At 38.7% G+C, this 16,812-nt stretch overlaps 1 protein-coding gene across 6 annotated transcripts in view; it reads right to left on the bottom strand.

Moving 5' to 3' along the window:
* CHD7 (chromodomain helicase DNA binding protein 7) overlaps window positions 1-16,812 on the bottom strand; it is a 182,926-nt gene that overhangs the window by 32,104 nt on the left and 134,010 nt on the right. For all 6 annotated transcript variants that reach the window (XM_046641668.1, XM_046641667.1, XM_046641671.1 and 3 more), the window contains 7 exons: window positions 14,558-14,641; window positions 12,931-13,068; window positions 12,713-12,834; window positions 12,096-12,339; window positions 10,768-10,944; window positions 6,198-6,341; window positions 4,756-5,011 (listed from right to left, as the gene is read on the bottom strand). In XM_046641668.1, coding sequence (XP_046497624.1) covers window positions 4,756-5,011; window positions 6,198-6,341; window positions 10,768-10,944; window positions 12,096-12,339; window positions 12,713-12,834; window positions 12,931-13,068; window positions 14,558-14,641 — 1,165 coding nt within the window. The remainder of the gene's footprint in view (window positions 1-4,755; window positions 5,012-6,197; window positions 6,342-10,767; window positions 10,945-12,095; window positions 12,340-12,712; window positions 12,835-12,930; window positions 13,069-14,557; window positions 14,642-16,812) is intronic.

The raw sequence follows: 16,812 nt of genomic DNA, 5'->3' as shown, positions 1-16,812 counted from the left end.
AGCAGCAGATGTAACAAAAGTGCCATCCTACTTCCACTTTAAGGGCACTGTGGAAATTAACTTATGACATGGTCATACACGGAAATACAGCTTGTTAATTATTAATCAACAAAGAACCTTACTAAGAACAGATTAAAGTCACTCAGCGTCTTCCCCAAGCACTAAGGCCTTCTGCACAGCACACTGTTACTGCTCGGAAGGGGAGTGGCAGAAAACACCAGCTGGGCCAGAACTGCTAGGCTCTCACTTCCTTTTCCACGTGAATAAAAGGCTAATAAGATTCAGGACTTTTCTCTAAGTGGAAAAAAAAGCAAAGGTTTTACTAGGAAAAGGTAAAAAACAAAATGCTGTTTACGAGTATTAGCAGGAATATTCTTGAATAATATTTTCCAAAACATGAAATTTAGAAATCTAGGTTCTAGATTCGGGACAAGAATTCCACATATTACATGAGGTCTTTTTGAAAAGTTTGCTCCTGCTGTGCAATATACTATCGGCTCTTTCCAACTCAGAAATAGACAGATTTTACTTACAATATTTGGATATTTTTTATCCATATTAAGATTATAATCCATAATCAAAATAAAATATACTATTTTAGTTTAAAACAAGTTAATGGTCAATGAGGAGTTTTCAAAATGAAATAATCATTTTGATAAAATAAATATCAGACATGTTTGAATTATTTTAGCAAAATACTTGAAAATATAAATAATTCAGTCAAATGGGAGACATTTTTTTAACTTTATATTTATTCAGAGACAAGAAAAATAACTTTCCTGCTTTTTCAATGCTACCAATAATTTCTCATCTTATAAAGAACAGTCAAAAATAAAAGTAAATTCTTTCTTACGTGACAAAAGCTACTGCTGAATTAATCAGTTCAGCTCTTTGTTATGAATTCAGGTTCTTAAAGTGGCAGGCAGTTTATACTAGAAACACTTCCTTTAAAAATACCAGCAAACAGGGGCCGGCCCAGTAGCACAGTGGTTAAGTTCACACGCTCCGCTTCAGCAGCCTGGGGTTTGCTGGTTCAGATCCCGGCTGTGGACATGGCACTGCTTGGCAAGCCATGCTGTGGTAGGCGTCCCATGTATAAAGTAGAGGAAGATGGGCATGGATGTTAGCTCAGGGCCAGTCTTCCTCAGCAAAAAGAGGAGGATTGGCAGCAGATGTTAGCTCAGGGCTAATCTTCCTCAAAAAAAACCCCCAAAACCCAGCAAACATATTTCCTACATGATCCCTTTAGCACTGTATTTATTACGGCAATACTGAAGGGATGGAAAGGTGTTGGGGAGAAAAGCAATGTCTAACGTCCCAAATTTTCAAGTTTACCAATGAATGATTTTCCTTTATGTCAGATTTGTAAATATCAATCAGAAAATGAACTAGAAATAGGTTATGACAAACCATGATACGTTGTTGGCACTGCTCTTAGTTAAAGTACTGTTTGTACTACATTTAAAAAGGTAGGCGTGTGTGTGCATATGTATCAAAGACAATTTGAAATGTGTGTATTCACTTGAAATAAGAGTGGAAGTCTTTTCACTCCCACAGATGCTCATTGTGAGGGCAGTAACTGCAATGTTACCTAGCTATATTAGCCACAGACAAGAAATTATTTTCTTTTGAAGATTACCAGAAAAAAACAAGTTGTTATTTTCTCTCTGAAATTCATCCCATCGTGTCGGCTTCAGCCTCGCTTCCTTTCTGCCCACTATTCCCCACACTCCTGCTGCCCAACAACAACAGATGACTCTCGGGTCATGCCTAATCATGAGGCGACCTGGACCAAGTTTCAACATTATTTTTACTCTCACTAGGGAAACTAAAATTGGACATTCCATTCTAATAAAGCTTGGGGCAATAACAGTAATTCCACTTATGTTATGCAGTTACCTGCTTACCTTTTAGCAAGAAAAACAACTAGCAAACTGACCAAGTGCTTACAGTGCACCAAACACTGTTCTAAGCACTTCAGGAAAAATATTAACACACATTAAAAACATTTCTCAGGGGGGCTGGCCTCATGGCCAAGTGGTTAAAGTTCCACATACTCTGCTTCAGTGGCCTGGGTTTGGATCCCGGGCACAGACCTACTCCACTCATCAGGCCATGTTGTGGAGTTGGCCCACACACAAAATAGAGGAAGACTGGCACAGATGTTAGCTCAGGGCTAATCTTCCTCAGCAAAGAACTAATCTTTCTCAGCAAAAAATAAAAACAAAAAATAAAATTAAAAAAAAAATTCTCATTTACATAGTTTGTTCTACCATCACCTCTAATTTATTTTCATCTGCTTTGCTTACGTAACCACTCTCAATTTATACATATAGTTGCTTCTATTTTCCACAGTTAGAAATGTTGTGCACTGCTGTATTGAACTTCCGTTTGATTGGGGCTGCTTTCCTCTGCCACACCCAAGGCAAATTTCAATTTAACCTCCAAAATTGAAAAGGAACTTGTAACTGCTCAATAAACATGTGTACAGTCAGCATCATCTCAGTACACTTTCTGCTCTAGACTGTGGATGAGAAGGGGCAGCACCGGCCCTGGAGCAAGCTCTGGGCAACACAACACCTACACAAGTTATCTGGGTGCTTGTAACGCCTAATGAGTGTGTGTGTCTATATGTGTGTATTTTTTTTTACTACAATTTCCCAATATAAAGGCATATAAGGATACCCGCTTAACAGACACTTCACAACTTGTCGTCAGGACAGAAAAGCCGAGCTCAAGGTGTGACCAATTAGAACACAGCCACAAATGCAAGCCTTTGTCCTCCCGGCAAACAATGAATTATATAGGATGACCCTGGAGAGCAGCCAGCCAGGGAAGAGACCCACTAGCTGTGTTTTGGGGGGACCTCCCGCCTGCAATGCTCAATGCACATAACTAGCATGTAACCAAACAAGGTAAACTTGATGGGACCCAGAGCGGATGTCTAACGACCGTCACTGAAGTCATCCCTTTCACACACATTCTGCTACAGTGTTCGAGCTCTTCTGTGAGTGTCTTTTCTTTCTCCTTGGAGGCTACTATTCTTCATTTTCTTTCTACCAGATAGTAAATGCAAAAGTGTGCATGTGTCACACGAGTACATGTACACACACACCACACACACAATGCGTGCCTTACTCATACCATCAATCACCCTGATCCTCAACTCCATCTCTCCAAGTCCGGAACAGGCTGGCTGACACTCACCATCAGAGCCTTACAGGCTCTTAAATGCACGGTGACTATCAGGTTGGCAGCAGTAAAGATATAATAATCACACACGATGCTCTGGAAGACAAAGCTAAAAGCACACAGTTTGGAACGGAAATTCACTGATGTCTCACCACAGCAATGACCTCAGGTGCTATGCTGAGACTGTCTTCCAGGCGTGGCCCACTTTGTCATTTAGTAACAGGAACTTCTGGATCTGAGGTGGCTGACAGGTAAGTTACGAAAGGGAAAAAGATGAGGAACTCTTTAAATTAGCTGCCCTTGAACCTCACAGATTGTGATGAAGACAAAACCAGGCTTTGTTCCTTCTCCCCTGGAAGGGAACCTAATTGCACTACTGGCCAATTACAATTGCACACCAGCATTCCAAGTTAGCCAGCCATCACCTTTCTTTACCCCATATTAACTCTGGCCTGGACGACAGCAATAGCCTCCTCGCTGGTCTTTCTGCTTGTCCTGTCTTTCCCTACTCCCATCTGTTTAGATGATGTTGCCAGATCAATCATCCTGAATCACAGTTCTAATCATTTCTCAGCTCAAACACTAACCAAAGGTTTTCCACTGCCTACAGACGAAAGCCAAAATCCCATATCCCACACTGAGGGCTTTCCAGAGCACGGACCAGCAGGTCCGAGGCTTGGTGTCCCACTGCCTCTCATGTGCTTTATACTTTGGGCACATCCCCCTCTGCTTTCCTGCCTCCTTCTCTTTGTTCATGATACTACATCAGCCTAAATGCCCTTTCTTTTTCTAACCTGACTGGCAAAATCTTTCTTGCCCCTGTAGGCCTGTCTCGAGGCCACGGCTTTCTAACGGCCTTCTTAATCCCAATCCCTGACAAGCTGAAGGTCTTGTATTCTCCAGAGTATCTTACACATCATAGGCGTGAAATATTTGTTCCTCTAATGATTCCTGTAAGTATTTAATAGAGCTTTTTACTAGTATCAGCTACATAACACTATCAATTTAGTTAGGAAAATAGGAAGACCATGAAGTAGTCATCAATAAAAGGGACAAACTATCATCAAAGCTTTAAGTTAATCTCTCATTCTTAGGGACTAGGTACTGCAGGCCTCTAGACTGAGAGAAATTTCCCCCTATCGAAGTCGTGAGACAGCTAACAGCTGCCTTCTCACACCACAGTTCCCCTCTGACTTCTCTGATTTAAACACACAGAGCAAGAAAACCTCAGTCAGGGGCTAGCTTCTCTTCAGCTGTTTGCACCTTCGATGATTTCTGGCCACGGAGCACTAACATTTCTTTTCACAGGGTGAGACATGGCTATTTGGAAGGAAGAGGACGGCGAGGTGAGGTCCGAATTCAGGAAGCGGCAGAGGCAGTGGTCCTTGGCCTTCAACCACCACAGAAGGCAAATCATAAAGCATAGGAAGCCGGTGAAACCCGACATTGACATGACAGGATACAGGAATGACTACAAACCATAAAATTCTCAGTCTCCTGGGAGAAAGGGATGTCTGGTGCTCTGACGGTCACTTAGACAAGCTCGCGAGTGCGCAGGCTTACCGTTAATAAGGTATGGATGATTGCAGCACTTCCGTAATTCCATCATAGTGTTTAAAAGGTTAGGGACGTTAGCTTGACCACCACCTTTGGAAAGAAATGTAAAATTCTTCTCAAGGATGGCTCGGTAATATTTCTTCTGAATGTTTGTTAGCTCAACTTCAATAATAGTTTCTTCTTTGGGGGCCAAGTTCTTTTCTACATCCTCCTTGAGACGTCTCAACATCATTGGCTTTAGAATAGCCTGGAGTTTTTGCACCTAAAAAAGGACCTTAAGTAAATACTGGTATCGTGATTTGCTTGCATGTCAAAACATATCCTAACATGAAAAATCAGGATTATCTTATTTATTTACCGTTCATTTTCATTTGTCAAAACCCAGTCAGGGTATGAAGGCACTACTCTTTCAACTTTCAAAACAGAAGCGCATGAAGGTTGAATGATTCCATTTCGAATGGACTTATTTCATCTATCCAGGAATCCTGAACAGCCAGAAGGCTTGAAAAATACACAGCAGAAAAGAACCCAATTTATTCATCTAGCTTTCCCTTCTGTTTGTCTTAAGCCATGGGGACGATGAGGGAGAGGGAGGAGACAGTGCCCTGGGAGTGCTACGCTTCAGTTCTCGTCCTTTCTAGAAAGAGCTCACAGAATGAGTAGGACAGGAGTCATCGAGTCCCTGCACAAGCGAGCAAGCAGAGACGTCTCTGTGGTTCTCTTTTCTGCTGACTGGAAATAGGACACAGCGCACCAGATAGTTTTTATTTTAAGAAAAGCAAAACAAAACAAAGACTTCACTTTGAACTAAACTAAGAGGTTGGAGACAGTAAGTTGAGGGAAGAGGGACATAAAGACCAAGATTTCAGGCATATCTCCATACTTATTTCAAATACAGCATGACAACAAACAACATATAACTCTTACAATGCATAAAATAACCAATCCCTTTTCATACACAATACTTCATTTATTTCTCACAGAAATCATGTGGGGTAGTTATGACCCAAGTTTCTAAAGGAAAATATGTAGACTCAGAACAGTAAGCAATATGACCAGGTATACAGTTAAGAAATAAGACTAGAACCTCAACTCTGGGAGGCAAACAGCTCCACAAATGCCAGTGGCTTCTGACATTATCCCCAAAAGTATACAGAGCAAACCCACAAGCCTGAACAGCACGGCAGTCTCTGAAAATTACAGGAACAGGTACGCAGCCTCTCTACAAATCTCACAGCCCTTCACGAGGGCAGACAGACAACCAACCAAGAAAACCTCCACAGTGAAGACTCAGAATGTGCAAGGAAAGGAGACAGAAAGCTCACTTGTCTACTAGGTGGGAAACAACTGATATAATTTATACTTTTAAGTAGTTGAATATTAATGTTTTGCCATTTCATGGGTTAATCTTCAATTATATGACTAAAATACAAAGTAGACATAAGTACCTGTTCTTCTGTTTTCAGATCACCAAATTCTTGCATAAAGGTGGTTTCTGAAGGGAAACGACTCGGTTCCAGGAAATGAAGCAAGCTGAAGAGCTCTTCCACAGTGTTCTGGAGGGGGGTCCCCGTCAGCAGCACTTTATGCTCCTGCAGGAATACAAGGAAAGCAACTCAGCAAGTCCCAACAAAATCAGTTTCTTGAAACCAAAGCCTCTCTCTAGATAGATACCCATGTTCCTACTTTTACTCACTAACATTAACGCAGCATGCACTCTATGTAAACTACAGGAATTAGGCACAAAAGCGAAGATGCAAGAAAAACATGGTCCCTGCTTCAGACAGATACATGCAAGGGCCTCACTGGAATTCTGCAGACCCTGTAAATGTGTCTTGCCATTTCATGTCTTCCTGGGATCATTAGGTCAACATTTTAGTGCCATGGCTTCGCAAGTCCCCTAAGTGTCCATGCTTTTTTCTCCACCAAAGTTTAAGATTGTTCCTAAAATCCCTAGACTCCTATAAAGCTTACATGCTTCTTTCTTTTCTCTACATCGACAGTGCCCTCGTCTCCCCATCTGCTTCCTGCATGACTCACTTTAGAGACAAAAGAACTTCTTCTACATGCAGCAGCATATGAAAAACGATTTTGTTCTGCAAAAATTTCAAACTAGCAAAGAGGTCAGCTTGGTTTTAAATACCACAATCATTTTTTTTTAACAGATGCTATTTCTAACTTTGTCTCTTTAAACCAAATTAGGTATTTCTTTAAAATAATTCTTCCTGTTTACAAGCTTTTTCTCCAGCTTTCCTTATGTATTTGCACACTTGTCCTTCTCTTTTTTTTTTTGCTTTTTAAGATTGGCACCTGAGCTAACATCTGTTGCCAGTCTTCTTTTTTTCCTTCTTCTTCTCCCCGAAGCCCGCCAGTACACAGTTGTATATTCTAGTTGTAGGTCCTTCTGGTTCTACTATGTAGGGTGCCACCTCGGCATGGCCTGAGAAGCAGTGCCATGTCCACAACCAGGATTTGAACCAGCAAAACCCTGGGCCGGACGAAGAGGAGCACGTGAACTTAACCACTTGTCCCCGGGGCCAGCACCATGTCCTACTTCTACATGTCCAACATGGAGAAGCTGTTTTGCAGTGACCAGTCTTAACAATAGTCAGTTTATTAATCTTAAGGGCCTTATTATTTTCAACTTTAATTTGGCTATTTGACATATAGCATAGCTAATAAAACTAATTGAGAAAGTAATTATACCACCAGTAGGTTTAAAAGCAATATTCTGACTTAACTTGGAATCTGACAAGACTTGGTTGCCAAGCAGACAGTACGTGCTCAGTAAATACAAGATGAATGACAGAACTAAGGGCAGGCTAATTTCTAAATATCTACCAACGTCTTATCTGTCAATGAAGCTCTTCGAAGGCAAGGTGGAGCAGTTGAATTTGCTTTTATTCCTCCTTTTCTCCCTTTGATTCAGGAAGATACGCAGACCACCATCATCTTCAGACTCATTAAATTCATAAAGAGTAAGGAGTCTGCACATCCATTCAAGATTTTCTAACGTAAAACCATACTGGTGGGTAACGTGGGCCCCAATCCCTGACATACTCAAGTTCTGAATTACTTTATCCAAGAATTTTTAAAAATACTGTCATAGATTCAGGAAAAGCGTTACTGCGGTGGAAGAGAGCTGCGGAGATACTAAATAATGTCTCTCAGTTTCTTCATATCCTTCATGACTGAGTTAAATCCTGAGCCTCTAGCCAAATACTTCAGAAATAGCCTTTTAACTTATTTCAAAATAAACTTACTTGAAAAAAGGGAAGGAACTCCTTCTTTATGCTGCAGTCCCTCAAGGGCTGTTTAAAGCCAATTATACCAAATGATTACAACCCTTTTATAAGGTTGCATATGAGCAGTGGAATAAAACTAGGTTTCCATTTGAAAGTAACTATTATATAACATATGATTAATGGACACAGCATCACAAAACGTCATGTGAGAGACTCGGGCTTTCGAGCTTATCAAGCTCAACTATGCCAACAGACAGGCTTTTGGCTTGAAAATGTTACCATTCTTTTTAGCTCTGATGGAGTGATGTCCATTTAATTTCACTTCACCAGACCCTTTGTGTGAGGCCTCCTGACCATGAAAGATGAGATAACAGAATCAATGAAGAACTACGACCACACCTCCAGAGAATCCCCTCCTTGTCGATGAGGGACAAGGAGACAGCTTTGCTTTCCAGAGGTCCTCTGGAGGACAGTGCAGACCATAAATGTCCCTCAACATAGCATCCTCACAAGCATTTCCTTTGTGATGGGAGAGCTGGAGACACTCACTGGTCTTTCCTTTCTGAGAATGCACTTGAAGATAATCCTCACGAAGTGCAATTTCATCATAACTGAGTCTAGTGCAGGTAACAGCAGTTCCCTGTGACCTGCTCTGTAATTGGATATAGTTATTTGCCGTTTTCACCATGACTTAATTTAAGAATGAAGAATAAAAAGTGGCCAGTGTATAAGTTCTCATGCTGTTTATTTTAAGTAAGGATGTAAAGAGCAGGCAATGAGCTGTTCAGAACTGGATAAATACAATCATATTCTGATTCTGAACAAAGATAATGTGTTCCATCTTGAAAACATTTCTTCTGAGATAAAGATTCCTGATCATCAGAAAAACAATTATCGTGTTCATTTGCTAATCGGAGCTTCCCAGGTGGTGAGCCATGAATGAGTTACAGACACGCCAAGTCCTTGGGGCAGCCAGCAGGGCTGTGACAGTCAGGATCCCAGGACTGGTGACCTGTGGCAGTGGGCAGCCTTCTCTGCTTACCCTAGTGTGACAAATACTATCATTTTTTATATGTGCCATTACGTGAAAAAGGTTAGAAAACACTGCAATATATAACAGAAAAATTACCTGGATAACAGATTCTAATCCATTAATGAAGTGTTACTACAAAAAAATAGAAAATCTTCTGAAGTCTCCCAATGACAATTAGACTATTTGATGCTGACTGAGTTAAACTAATCTGTACTCACCAATGGAGGACTATCTTACAGTAAGAATCTACTATCTGGGAACATATGAACCAACAATAGAAAACAACTTAGATAAACTCCGTCAGGTGACTAGTTAAGCCTTCAGGAAATGGTGCTATAACTGTCTCCTTCGTGGACCACTGCGAAGATGGGTCCCTGCTCAGAAGATGTAGTTAGATATTTCATGAGCATGAGTGTTTACCTGCAAATACAGGTTTACTTCAATGTAATGCTAAAGTATTACCTGGAGAAACCAAACACAGCCACAGAGTTTCTCTCTTCCATACGTTTACCCACGTCTTCAAACCTGCTCACCATTTCTAGGTGCTCTAATTTGTTTTGTGGATTGGCCACCAAATACCATGAACTGCTTTGAGAAAGGTCTTTGGATGGGAAATCCCACCCTAAATAGGATAATTCAGACTTTTTCCTCTAAACAAAACTAGATTTGTTTGTTTTTAATTAAAAGAATAGTTAGCTAATCCAATCCCATTAATTTAAGAATAAAAGAAGCTGCTTCAAGGAACCAGCTGCAACAGAAAGCTTTTAAGTGTTCTTTTGGTAGTACCAGGCTTCAGTATAAAGTCCATAGCCATGAACATAGAATACTCCTTCCCATCTCAAACTCTCAATTAACGAGATCAAATTAATCTACAGAAGTCAACACTAAAGGCATTTTTAAAATCTTTTTAGTACTTTAAAAAACCTCATCAAAACATTCAAGACACACTAAATGACAATAATTTGCTTTTAAAATGTATGTTAAAAATGAAAACAAGTGATCAAAACCCACCCTGTAAACTACAGAGTGAAAAGAATGAGGATGACCGAAGTCATGTAGTAATTTCCACTAGGAAACCATACACACAACAGTATGGAACGGAGGATCAATCAAATGCTACCACTTCTACAACATGTTATCCTATGATGCGTCTACTGAAAAACAATCTAGAAAAGTATAATCAGGAAGACTGAGCTTCTCTTAGGAAGCTGGAAGGTATGGGATCGGTGTGATCTAAAACTCCAGATCAAATTCAAGATCATGTAATGCTCCAAACTTCTAAGTGTCTGTGCAGACTGGACCAATTCCAGATAGTGACTCAACTTACTGAGCACTTGCATTTATAAGTCTTACTCTACTGGCTCCAGTATGCCAAAACCTGTGAGCCCTAGAATATAACTGGATTATCATCACTGAGCTAACGCTGGGCCCAACAGCTTATGAAATGCCAGTATTTATAAACAAAATGGAAAAGCAAATACTTGAAACTCATTTCAGTGAAAACATCATGACTACACTTTGCTGTGATCCAACTGCGCAAAGAGACCAGCCAGCAATGTAAGAATCAGGAAGACAGCAGGAACTTTTGAGTGACTGAAAGCTTAGGAGGATATATCACAATATTTGACAGGCTTTGCAAACATCCTTCACAGGTATCAGTCAAATTCAGAGCAGCAGGAATACTGAGTCAGTAACAAATCTATTAAGGGCTTCAATGGAACCACCGATATGATCACTGACCAAGTCCATCATCTTGAGTCCCTCCAACAGCTTGCAGTTCCTGTTCTTCAGCCTGTGGGCTTCATCAATGACTACACAGCGCCATGGAATATTCCGCAGCTCAGGGCAATCAGTCAAAATCATCTCAAACGTAGTGATGATGGCATGAAACTTATAGGACCCCTTTATCACTCGACCCTACAAAAACAACTCTGAATTACTATTTAGCATTAAATATTACATTAATAACTTTGAGGATGAATAAATAGCATTAACACATATGTATTTATCTGTTTGGGGACATCTTTATTTTAGGTAGCCCATATTTTGTTTTCAAGGTATTCTGGAGGCTTTAAGCTATTATTGTGTAACAGAGTTTTAAAATCTTTCTTTTTTAAAGGAAGTTTGAAAATTGTTAGTAAAATTTCTGGTCCAATTTCCTTACAGATCACATGCAGTAAAGTGCCACTAAATGTGTCCATCCTAGTTACACCCTACAGACTCCAAAAGGTGAAAGGCCAAAGGGATTATGTACTAAGCTAACTTTTTAAAAAATTTTTTACTCTTGTAACTTATTTTGTACTTCTAAAGTGCTAAAATGAAAAAACATACACTTAGGAGAGAACTTACAACAATTTTCCTAATCTAAAGATAAATACCAAAATAAATTTCAACATTTTCCCTTTAAGTATTTGATTGTAGGTCAGATTTTACACTTAAAGCAAACAAACATGTAAAACAAAACTCAGTCCTATTTCCAGTTACAGGACTTCCATTTACCACTGAGAGCTTACAACTATTTTAGCACACACTATCCTTCCTTCTTTGTCATTTATAATGCTTCTCTGTCAATATCAGAATGACTGCAGACAGGTAACTAGAATAAGTAAAAAATCATAGTAACTGCTACTAATCCCTTTGGGTGTATTTCATTCAATGTGTCATTCAATATTACATGCCTAATATTTTTCACTTCTAGTAACAATATAACAAAACTTTCTTTCTATTCACATTTAATAATGCCACTTTTTGTTTAGCTTTCTCTAAGGCTTGCAAAATAAAACCAATTAGCATATCAACACAGTAAATGATTTTCAGTAGTCATTCACAGTAAAAAAAATTTCATTTGTCCTACTCTAACAATGAGAATGACCAGTTTTAAAAATAAAGAGCTATAATCATAAGATACGGAAACATAATACAAACAAAAATGGGTAAGAAATCTAAAGCAAATTTCTCAGTTTTGCAAAATCTAGGCGTTACCCCCCCCAATGTCTGAGACCATTTTAATACCAAATGACTTAAAATGCACATAATAAGCATAAGGAATAGCACCTGTGTCACTTTACCTGGGGATCTTTGAAGTACATTTCATACAAGTGAATGGTCCGACGACTAGCTTGACTCCCATGATACACAACCACGTTCAACTCTGTCCAGGTACGGAATTCCCTTTCCCAGTTGGGGATTGTGGACAATGGGGCAATTACTAAAAAAGGGCCATGGATTCCTTTCAAATATATCTCATAGAGAAATGTAATGGACTGGATAGTTTTTCCCAAACCCATTTCATCTGCTAAAATGCAGTTTCGCCTTTGGAAAGGAAATAAAACAAGAGAAGTTTAGTAAGTACAGATATTAGATACTGATTTCTTTTTACAAAATATATACTATTGCACTCACAAATGTATAATGTATATCTTAGATGTTCTCTTAGATTCAATAAAATATGTTTTCAAACAAAATCCTCTAAGATATAAAAATTATTTCTATGCACTGCTATCAATCTCTGTATTAATATCTGTTGACTAAACAAGTATTAAGCATACTTCCAGTGCTTGCTGTTTTTTATAATTCTTACTAGAGAGTTAAAATAGTAGGCTACATTTGATTAATATTTTCACTAACTACAAAGGAAAAGAGCTGTAGACTTTTTTAAAAGTGAAGAAACACGTGTTTTACATACATGTTGTACCAATTGAAAAGCAGCCAGTTTACTCCCTCCAACTGGTATTCCCTGAGTTTGTTATTGTTTTTATACTCCCTGGAACGCTCTGATTTCTTCCAATCCTCAGCAGGAGGTCGCTCCTGTTTCAAATACAGTAAATCCCGTTAGCGGTTTCTCAAAGACCACACTGCTATGCTATTTTCAAATTAAATCCTCTACCATTAGCCAATCCTTACCACACGCTCGGTTTCCGGCTCCCTGGACATCAGTTTCTCAAACTCTTCGATTTTTGCCTGATCTATGTCCTGCCTCAGCTCCCACGTGCTGTCTTCATAAGGCAGTGAACACCACTTCACCAGATAGTGAGTCACGGGCTGGGCCAGGTGAAAACAAATCAGAGTTGGATTCATTTGACCAACATATATATATATATAAAGGAAAAACACGTGCTCTCCTTCATTTATTGATAGACACTACCCCAGCAATAGTAAGGCTGAGTTGGTATAAGTTTGAAGACTATGACCACTGAACAGTAGTCCCCAGTTATTGAGTCTCAAGTCTAAACTGGAAATAGTATTACTGAGTATTATCAGAATAAATTAATTTTTATCTAAGTCATTGGTAACTTAACGTTCAAAAGCCAAAAAGTATAAAGAAATAGCTAGTAAATAACAAAGCTGAATTTGAGCCTTACTCTTATCTGTGCAAATCATTCATCAGGTGTCTATTCAGACTTAGCTGGTAAATCATCTTAGTGTATTTACATATTTACATAATTGGCTAGTTTCTTAAATAATGAGAAATAGGTTTGAATTTATTAGGATCTCCAGGTTTTTCTTAAAGGGAGAGATACTCTTTGTATCCAAATCACTTTAAAATAATGTGTTTGAGCTCTAGAAGATTAGAGAGCAAAATATTTTGGGTCATGCAGATCAATAGGATTTCCTCTGTCTTTCTTCTGGAAAACGCTTAGGTTTGGTGACCTTCATTTCAGGAACAAGGTACACTGACCTGGTTGTCATGTTAAAAACATTTGCTGTACTATGTAAATATGCTATGAAACAATTTTAAGTACAACTAAAGCAAAACTACGAAAGTAAACATCCCATTAACAGATACGGCCTTTGAAACATCACAAACTTCACGATATGGACGTTTGGAGTAAAATGGGAGTTCACAGCAGACTCACTAGACAAGCAACACCCACACACTTCCTATAAAATTTATTTACACAAAGAAGCTAAGAATGACAGAACTCACGATGAGTGGGCAGATTACTACTAAGACACAAGGCCCAGGAAAGTCACCAGACTTGTCTTTACTCTTCACTGCCCCATCAACTGTGCTTTACAACTTCATATGGTTTTGCAAAGCAACATAAGAATGCCAAGACGGGGGTCTCAGAAAGAGAAATATTTTATATTATCCTCTGTGCACCACATTAAATAAAGTTCATCAACTTCACTAAGGATGTTCAATGTTAAACAACATTAAACTCCACTCTGCTACAAAAACACTCTTAATTATACAAGGGAAATTAGTGCTACATAATAGATTTATACCAAAATCTAGTGAATTCTTTATTAATCATATTCTGGAATTGCGCAAAATGTCAATGTATTTGTTTCATATTGAAAATTGATTTCCTGTAAAAAGCTCTCAGACTAAACATAAAACATATCTTGAGCTATTATTAAGTCATAAAACTAACAGTAAGTCCATACGTTTCAGTTAAATTTAGACCAAGTGTGTCCAGATCCAAGGCTCCAACCAGGACCAGATTTAGGATTCCACAATCGTTCTCCGTAAACACACATAAGCTGTCTGAGTCACTGCCCCCTAATACAAATGATCTTCTGTTACCTCTCCCCGGTCATCTGTGCTACGTGCAAAGTCCATTATCCGGTCAACCTCCACATAATCTGGATTAAAAAGCTCATCTTCAATCTGCACCAAAGGAGAAAAAAGTTAAAATGTTTGTTTAATTCCTGAGAGTAAACACTATTTCACTTTTCGCCAGGCAATAATATTTTGGGTCATAGCAATACAAAATTTATATTTGGCAAATTCTATTATATTAATTGAAATGCTACAATTTAGCAAAACCATTCCCCATGAGGAAATCAAACTTCTCAGACTTTGTTAACTGGGTCTTTTAATTACTGTGTGAAACCTTTTTACTGTGAGAGAATGTTTAAGAATATTTTAAATGAAGTGTGAAATTACAATTCACTAATGAGCAATCCAAAAGCCTTACAGCATGCAATGCATTTAGCATTCTTGAAACTACAGCATGCAATAAAGAATCAGAGCCATGCACAGTGAGTGCTATTAGAGACTCATAACTACTGGATTTGTCTGATGCCTTATAGCATCATTTACAGAATGTTATTCAAAAGCTAAAAACACTGAATTTCATATTTTAATGTGAACAAAGTTTATGATGTTTGGTCATCTTTGCCAATCAATGTTAGTACCTTATTTGAATATGGTGTGGTCGTTAATCTAAGTGTTCTAATGATTTATTTGTACTGAACATAGGGCATTTGGCTAAAAGTATTACGAATAAAGAAATGAGGCTTAAATAATTGGATTATTTAGCCAATATATTAACAATCTTTACAAAAGCAAAGTAACAGTGCTTACTTCCAAAGTTATCTCATATAAAAGGACAGAATATGGCTCAAAGGGAAGTTACAGACTAAGCCATACTTTAAAGAAGCTAGAGTCACGAAAGTTAGAAAACAAAAGACACATTATTGTGTTCTTATAGATTAATTTATCAGCCATATAACTGCCTTAAAATGCTTTGCAAAGACATATTAGAAGTCACTTAGACACCATTTGTATCCCCTGAAATGCAGGTTGAAACGGTGTTCAGTCACAGCCAGCTCAAGGACCACAAACATTCTCTGGGCTGCTGTGCCCATCTAAAATGCCTGGTTTGGATGCTTTGAAATGTGAATTGTGAAACAAAAATCAGAAATTCAAAAATGTGTTTCAACTGCCTCAGACCTTTAAGGGTTGATTAGTAAGTCAAGAAACTCATTGAAATGTTTATTGTTCAGTGCTTTACTATATTAACATTTTATACTAGTGCACTGGTTGCGTCAAGAGCATCTAGATTTAGGTATACAATATGTATGTACTACTCATATACAGCATAAAACTAAAATTTTTCATAAACTAGGTTTTGATGATAAAAGCGCTCTTTAAGATAACTTTTTCTGAAACAGAAGTTTTCATTGCTGAATTAAAATCCTTAACTTTACTCCTAAACACTTCCATCCTTAAAGCAAGTAGGCCACGCCATCATGCATGTGATAGAATTTCCAGTTTCAATGACCTTTCTGAATACAGATTTTAGTTGCAGCAAACTTATAAGGAAGCCCAAGGTGAAAAAAAGAATGCAAAAGTGGTCACAAGTGAAAATCCCAAAGTAGCAGAACCACGAAATATCTCACAGGACCATCTATGGGCTATGACAGACGGGGGGTGGGGTGTGTGTGTGTGTGTGTGTGTCTGTGTGTGTGTGTGTGTGTGTGTCTGTGTGTGTGTGTAAAAAGAGAAAGAGAAGAAGGTAATTGGTATCCTGCTAACCCTGAATCTTCTTTTCAGACTCAAGTTTATGCTACTTCCATTAAGGAAAAAACTTAAGATTTCTAGTTGCCAAGTTACCAGCAAGATAATATATTTCAACCGTGGAACAGGTGATTCACACAGATAGACCCAGATAGATAGGCTACAGAGCTAGAGCCAGACACAGTCCCTACAGTGCATCTGACTCCAGGAAACAGTCTCCAGATACATGTAATAAACAGAACGAGGACTTCAGGATTGGGGTTGGAGGCCCCACCACTGCGCCCTTCCCTTTTCCCTGCCACTGATCCAGAGGAAAGGTCAGCAGAACATATGGTATGTCTCTCTAAAAGGAAGCTAATGATTTCAACTTGCCCAATGTCACATTTAACTGTAGTTTCACTAAGAAGGGCACAAAAATCTGAACTTCCCAGTATTTTCTTAGAAATTGTCCTTTCAAAGAAATCACCTAAATATTCTCCAAGATGTAAAGAGTGAGTCACGTTGAGTAACTCCATTCCCCTCAGTGCTAACTACCG

The sequence above is a fragment of the Equus quagga genome, chromosome 16 (assembly GCF_021613505.1).
Source record: "Equus quagga isolate Etosha38 chromosome 16, UCLA_HA_Equagga_1.0, whole genome shotgun sequence".
Lineage (NCBI taxonomy): Eukaryota > Metazoa > Chordata > Mammalia > Perissodactyla > Equidae > Equus > Equus quagga.
The sequence above is the reverse complement of the archived record's forward strand: the minus strand, read 5'-3'. Positions and strand labels throughout refer to the sequence as shown.